General features: G+C 35.8%; 1 protein-coding gene across 1 annotated transcript in view; it reads right to left on the minus strand.

Annotated features, from left to right (window-relative positions):
* The window catches only part of LOC105991876, a 22688-nt gene that overhangs the window by 14422 nt on the left and 670 nt on the right, over positions 1-7596 (minus strand). Inside the window, exons 2-5 of the mRNA XM_013024618.1 lie at positions 5068-5151; positions 4044-4268; positions 3054-3324; positions 1356-1619 (exon numbers count right to left, since the gene is read on the minus strand). Coding sequence (XP_012880072.1) covers positions 1356-1619; positions 3054-3324; positions 4044-4268; positions 5068-5151 — 844 coding nt within the window. The remainder of the gene's footprint in view (positions 1-1355; positions 1620-3053; positions 3325-4043; positions 4269-5067; positions 5152-7596) is intronic.

The following is a 7596-nucleotide window of genomic DNA, read 5'->3' on the forward strand; positions in this document are numbered from 1 at the left end:
CAGTCAATTGGAGATAAAAGCCTCATGGACATTCCTGCATGGGCTAGTTTTGAATGATGATTCTCAGATCTCAGCTTTCTGAGTAGCTAGGCTTGCAGTTGTTAATCACCAGTGCCCTGCTCTTAAGGTATTTTATGATGTTTAAGGCTAATGCTTGCCAGCCACAATTATCCTTCCTGCCCTTCAGAAGAAGCACATCACTCCTTTTAGTTTCTGTAATCAGCACAAAGGACATTTCATAAGAGACCAGTCTTCTTTTGAAGGCTCCACCTTTACCAAAGTAATTTTGTGCTAAATATTTGATTATATGATTTCCTTCTTGGTGTTTTTAGTGGCAATACTAATATTTGATTTGATTCTTCTACCTATTGAAAAGTCATGAGAAAATTATGCATTTCCAAAATGGTCATAGTGATTGCTTTCAACATTAAAGCAAAAGTATGGGTGACGCTCTATACTTCCTTTGGCTTATAAAAGCCTCTTTTTATTTTTTTAAAAAGCAACCATGCCAAGATAAATAATAAAACAAGCATGCCCAAACAAATATGGCTCTGTGTGTGTGTGTGTGTGTGTGTCTGTCTGTCTGTCTGTCGGTCGGTCTGTCAGTCTGTCTGTCTGTCTTTCTGTCTGTGTCAGTCATGGGGCTTGAAGTCTAGGCCTGAGCACTGTCCCTCAGCTTTTCAGATCAAGGCTAGTGCTTTACCACTTGAGCTACAGTTCCATTCTGGTCTTCTGGTGGTTTATTGGAGATAACAGTTTCACAGACTTTCATCCCTGGGCTGGCTTTGAACTGCGATCCTCAGATCTCAGCCTCCTGAGTAGCTAGGATGACAGGCATGAGCCACCAGTGTCCAGCTACAAATATGGCTTTGAACATTCTACTTAGTAAGTGAGATGCCATTAGCATTGCATATTTTAGTACTGTGAAATGACTTGTCTGGTCATGTGTCTTTTATGGTCATTGACTTAATAGAGATTGTGTCTAGGAATCTCATGCAGTTTGAAACTCAATGATTAATGAATAAAGTTATACAAGTAGAGAATGGTTAGAAAAATGATTTTCCTTGCCAGGGACAGGAAGCAGTTATTCAGGTCTCCCCAATTAAGTTTAGGATGGTTCAAACTCAGAAAAGCAGTTTGGTACAAAAGGACATGGCAAGAATGGGTTAGAATTCTAGGTTATAGATATAACTTGGCCTAATTTCTATCTCTTAGTCCTTCAGGTTTCACATCTGAAATCAAATGAATAATGGCCTACGTAGACACCCACAAATAATATTTATGAATGAAACATTAGAAAATGAAAGGTAATGGACATTCTTTTAGAAAATGTAAAAGCTTAATGTGAAGCTAACCTTTGCCTTTATCAAATGTACTGCCAGGGGCAGTCCACGAAAGGTGAACAGGACCTCCTTTAACTTCAGCCTCCAAGCCTGTGATTTTACTGGGACCGAACAAGGGAGTATTGTTACCAGCAGGAGGAGCTCCTGATACAGTGAATGACCCTCCTGAAGTTAGTCTGCTGACATCTTCCAGTTGAGCTTCTGCCAAGTCTTCTTTAACTTCAGGTCTGGGTGGGTTCAGTCCAATTGCACTTATCCAAAAGAGTAATTTTGTAACTTTTCATATTTTCATGTGGATACTTCATCTTCTAGAGGGGTAAGTTAAAACTTAATAGCAGACACAGAAAAGTGACAATTTTTAGTGAAACAACCCTCTTGTTTTAGTATAACTTTGAAATGAATGAGGAGATATTATGCTATGTTAAACCCATCTTTGATCTTTATTAACTGCTTGACTAGAAATTCTTTGAGGACAAAGATCCTTTTGAACTCAGGGTCCCATTCTTACTGGCTAGGCACTGTATCTCTTAAGCTATGCTTCAGAGCTTCTGGGCCTCCTTAAGTTCTTTTCTGGATATGGTATCAAGGTTTCTACCCAGGCAAACCTGGGCCTGCAAGCTTCCTATTGAGGCTCCCACAGATGCCCATCATGCCCTTCGTTTTGTTGTGATGGAGGTCTCAGGAATTTTTGCCCCAGCTTGCCCAGAATTGCAATCCTGCCAATCTCTTCTTCCAGAGTAGCTGGTATGACTAGTGTGAGACATGAGCCTGGTACAAGGATTATGTGTCATTCATCTTTGTAGCAAGCATCTTCTATAGTGCTGGCCTCATACCAGATGCTCAGTCCTAAATTTTTCATTGTAATTGAAATGAACCAGGGTAGATGTTAATAAAACATGTGACAATCTATTTTACACTCAACCCAATAGTATGAATATAACTTTGAAACATAGAAGTTGAATACATAATTATATACTTGACTCTTGCATAGTACATAAAATTTTCAATGTTTGCCACATGAAATGTACAGAAACATGTGACTCATTTCAATTTTAATGCTACTTACCATTTACAACATGGCCATGTATGTACAGAGACTTGTTCTATCCTCTTAATCTATGTCTAGCAGTGTTATTTCTTGCCTGGACAAGAACTTTCAAAAAGTAGATACTATCATTTTTGACAGTATCAGCACCTTTAGGTTCAAATGTAATAGTTATACAGTATATACAAATGGCTACTGTTTCTCTCCTGGAACCGTAATGATATCAGCAGTTTGGGAGATAGCACAGCACATATGTACACTAGAATTAGATTCCTTTCCAACTTTGGCTTAGCCACATGCTAATCTTTTGATATTGAAAACAGTCTAACTGTGATTGTATGTATTCCATTGATATTAGCTGCTATTATTTTATAAATGCAACTTATCAAAAAGAAAATATATCTAGTTGGGGAAATTATAGTTGAAACACTAACACTAAGAATACTGGAGGAAGATTGTATTCAACTCTTCCATGAGAAACATAAAATTTTTCTTGAGGTTGAAAGATAAACATGTTTTATTTTACTTTTTCAGACTCAGTATAATGTTTATAAACATTATAACTTTCAAATGTGTAGTATAAGCTTATATATCTCATGACTTCATCATAGAATCCTTTAGGAGATGTTTTAAGTCCAGTGTAATTTGAAGAGGATGTTAGTTACCTGCACCATTGTCCAAGAGTTCTGATATTACTTGCTGTCCATCTTCCAATTCGATAATGACGATTATATCAATGTTCACTATAAGCATATCCTCTTCCCTGACATATGCATGAACAATTCCTGGGTTTATGTATTGTGCTGTATTTTGACTCCTGTAAGCAGCTGCCATTACTGGAATAATGGAAGGATTTGTTGCTGCAGTGGTCAATGTGACTGATAGAAATTGAGGTTGGGCTTGATTATTTAACAGTCTATAAGTCCAAGTACCTGCCTGGAAAAAACAAAACAAACAAACAAACAAATAAAAACTCCTTCAAAGCCTTCTTAATATTGCTTTTTCCACCCAGTTGGAGTAGCTCACACCTGTAATACTAGCTCCTGAGCACACTGAGATGTGAGCATTGCAGTTTGAAGCCAGCAAGGGCCAGAAAATCTGTAATAAATTTTATTTTCCAATTAAATCAAAAAGAAAGGGAGGATTGATACCATGGATCAAGTAGAACAGTGCCAGTCATCAGCAAAAAGAATCTCAGTGGAGGTGCCTCAGGATAAGCAACAAAACAAACAAACTCTCTCCTTGGGATATAAACTGATTTAAAAATGTAAAGAATTTATGTATATATACATACATACACATGTACATATATATGCATATATGTGTAAGTATACATATACATTTACATATATGTGTTGTATGCATGTAGTTTATATGTATATATATATATGAGTGTGTGTAATTTTGAGGATGGAAATTGTTTTCATCTGTACTAGATAATTGTCTTTTTCCAAACTACACACCCAGCTCTAATAGCGATTTGAAAGCTTATTTTACAAACTAGTAAATAATATGAATGTGAATTATTACATATGCCATTCATTTTTGTGGCAGATAACCTGTTTTAATTTTAATATTGACAATATACAAGACAAAACCATATTTATAAAGTAGTAATTAATAAAAACAAAGTGAAAATGAACAAATAGAATTACCTCTGCAATGCCCAGTATTCGAAGATGGGATGTTTGACTATTTTGCTTATGTTCTTTGAAATCTGAGGTATCATATTCTTTTCCTTTGGGATCTTGGAGAATAATTAGTGGTTTTTGCATTGTCCAGGTAACAACAAACAATGTGTCATTTCCAGTGGTGCTGTCCACAGACACTGTGCCATTGGCCCATGTCTTCCCTATGACATTCAAGGTTTTACTTTCCATCTGTTACATCAGTAAAAGGAAACATGCAAAAACAATTTGTTATTTATTTTGACAATGTGTGGGCTTGAACTGAGGGACACAAACTTGTTAGGCAGGTGCTCTGCCCCTGCACTACAATTCCAGTATTTGTTTATTTGTTTTTGTTTCTTGGGATGGGGGCTTGAACTCTGGACCTGGGTGCTGACCTTGAGCTCTTCTCAAAGCTGATGCTCTACCACTTTGAGACACGGTGCCACTTGTGGTTTACTGGTGGTTAATTGTCAATAAGAGTCTCATGTAATTTCCTGACCTGGCTTGCTTTGAACTGTGATCCTCATACCTCAGCATCCTGAGGATGACAGGCCTAATACATATGTCTAATTGGCTTCTATTTCAAGTTTGGCACTTCCTATATAACTGCACAAACCATTTTGTTTCTTTCATTTCTAGGATAAGAGTAAAATTCCTTGCTCTTGAGTATATGCTAAAATTTAAATAGTTTTTATTGTTCTGACAAAGTCTGGGGTTTAAATATAGATTATTATTTAAAGTCCCTGAGAATAGCTTTCTTTCTATCAGCTTAAATAGTGGAAAAAAATATTACGATATTTTCCTTTTAATTATTCAATAAAGTAATGATTACTAATACTAATGCATAATTAAATCATAAAACGAAACTGATTGAATAATGGCAGTTTGGATCAGTTTTACACAAATGATAAATACTTTGGGAAGTTGTTATTGTCTGAGAATTTATATGTGCAAAGGTGGAAATAGTTATCAAAATAAAAATGCATGAGTAATAAAAGTTTTCTCTTACCTGGATGTTCTGAATGAGTTTTTCATCTTCTGTTACATAGGGGTTAATTGCAATGACAATGCCTTCATATGCATTGGCAGGTAACTTTACCATTGAGCATTTTACCTCTAACAAGAGATGCAGAGCTAGGCATAGAATGCTCCTCAGACTGAACATCATTTCTGCCCAGGCTACAATTATATAGAAATGCAAGGAGGGTATTTATATATCTGCCTATTAGTTTAGGAATTTCAATCAAGACCAAATATTTGCATAAATTTGATATGGTAAAATACACTAAAATGTCTAGGTGAACTTCCTTATTCATTCTAAAGATGTAGTTATGAAGTAGCAGTAGGGATTATGCTAAACATCCTTAGCATACTCTGTGTAGATAGTCAAGCTCATAGTAGTGAGCGGTTATCCTTGTTACTATCAGATGTGACCTCAGGGTACTCTTCACAGAAAATCTCTTCAGGGAGAGGCAAGAAGTAGTAGTGAATTAAGGGCTTAATTTTATTTATTTTTAATATTATTTTATTGTAAAGTTGTTATATAGACAGGTTACAGCTGAGATTCAGTGGGAAAAGTTTTAGCTTCTGTGATTAGTACTTGTTTATTTCAGCTTTCCAATAACATTGAATGCTTAAGTTCTTTCATAACTTGGGAACTTAATATGCTTCAGGTAAGCTTTTTCATTCTTTTAATCTTTTTTGATTGAACACAAATTGTTCTTAGCTTGAACTTGTTGTACAATGGCATTGTGAGCTGGCTCTAAAGTTAGAAAAATACAAACCCTACTCTTTCTTGCTTTGGTCACTTAAAACTCATGGGATTTTTATTTTTGTAAGAATTATGCAGTTCATTTTTTAGGCTTTTTCTATTGTTGTGCTATTAGAATAATTTGTACTTAGAGAAGTTCTAAATCTATGGATCAGATCTACAAGGTTTTCATACAAGCTCTTAATATTATACATTAGTGGTTAGCATTATATGTATACAATCAATACAAGCTTATTATTCACTTTGATAATTAATATTTCTATTTTAATTCTTTTATTTTGTCATCATGTAAATACAAACTCCCAATGTTTTATGGCAAGTCCCTGTGTATGCCTAAGACTAGATGTAGAACTGTGTGGCACACTGAAACCATAGGCTTTTTGGAATGCTCTTTCATTTTTTTCTTGCTGTGCCCTTGCAGCTCCAGCCTAAGAGCAGCCTCATCTGTAAAAATGTACTAAGCCATCCACATGAAAAGCAATATATATTTCCTTTGAACTTGTTTGTGCCTAACCTCTGCATTGCTCTTGTAATTTACTATTTTATTATTAGTACTTGTGAGCCTTGTGCTGCTAGGTAAACTACTGCTTGAGTCATCCTCCCAGTCCTTTTTGCTTTAGCTGTCTTTCAAAGAGGGTCTTACAATTTCATTCCAGCCAGGCTTGGATGCAGTCCTTCTACATACAGCCCCCTGTGTGGCTATCATTATTGGTGTGAGTCCCCACATCCAGTCTTTCTTTTGTTATTATTCATATGCGTAGTAGCTTGTCTCCTTTCTTGGAGGGAGATTTTTTTTCTGTGCTTAATCTTTCTCAATCCTAGTTTCTTTAACTATAAAATTAGGAAATAATAACTAGAAGGACTGTTGGGCAGATTAAATACAAGAACATGCGGAAAATACTTGTAAATGCTGGTGCATATTAGACTCACAATGAATGCTTATTGAGGATGGAGAAAACTCAAACTGTGTAATTCCTTAGAAAGTCTAACTCACAGTTCAAGCAGGAAACCTGTATTTGAAAGGGGTAAGATGGGATCAATGGAAGGGTGGGTAGATGAATGAAGACAGGATGGGGGAGAATACAGTCACAAGTGTTAAAACAAATCCTCCAAACTTGTGCAAAGTGAGGGAAGGTGGCCTTTTGAGAGGGAAGGGTGAGAACATTGTAAAGAGGCTGACACTGATCAATATGCATTGTGTCCATAAACTGCTTTGCTGAATGGAAACTCCTTTGTACAATTATTTAAAGATGATAAAAATGCATATTAAAATAGATGTCCAGTGCTTTTCCTTGTTTCTTTTATATGAAAAAAATATGAATGCATTTAGGTGCCCCATCCAATGCTCTCCTCTTGAGCAAGTGCAGGATGAATAAATGTAACATTACTGATGAAGAAATTAAAATCACTTCTGTAGATTTGAATTGTTGAAAAAAAAAAAAGAAGAAAAACCCAACAACACAAGATAAGGCAAGAACAATTTGATAGGAAAATTATAATCTCATCACTAGAGAGCCAAAACTTAGGTAATAATTTATGGTGAAGGGATTCAAGAAGGCTTTGGGAGAAGGCCAGTCTATTGGAGATTGAGGAAAGGAGAATTTATACTTTTCAAAAAGGAAACGTTTGGTATTGAAACTCAGGACATTCTGATTGGGGTAAGGTGGAATCTCAGTGTTGTTTTGATGTGCAATTCTTTTATGGCTAGGGATGTTGCATATCTAATTTGTGGAAGGGAAAGGAAATCATAGAAACAGCAGAACAAAG

This window comes from Dipodomys ordii, unplaced genomic scaffold (assembly GCF_000151885.1).
Source record: "Dipodomys ordii isolate 6190 unplaced genomic scaffold, Dord_2.0 Scaffold78, whole genome shotgun sequence".
NCBI classification, from domain to species: Eukaryota; Metazoa; Chordata; class Mammalia; order Rodentia; family Heteromyidae; genus Dipodomys; species Dipodomys ordii.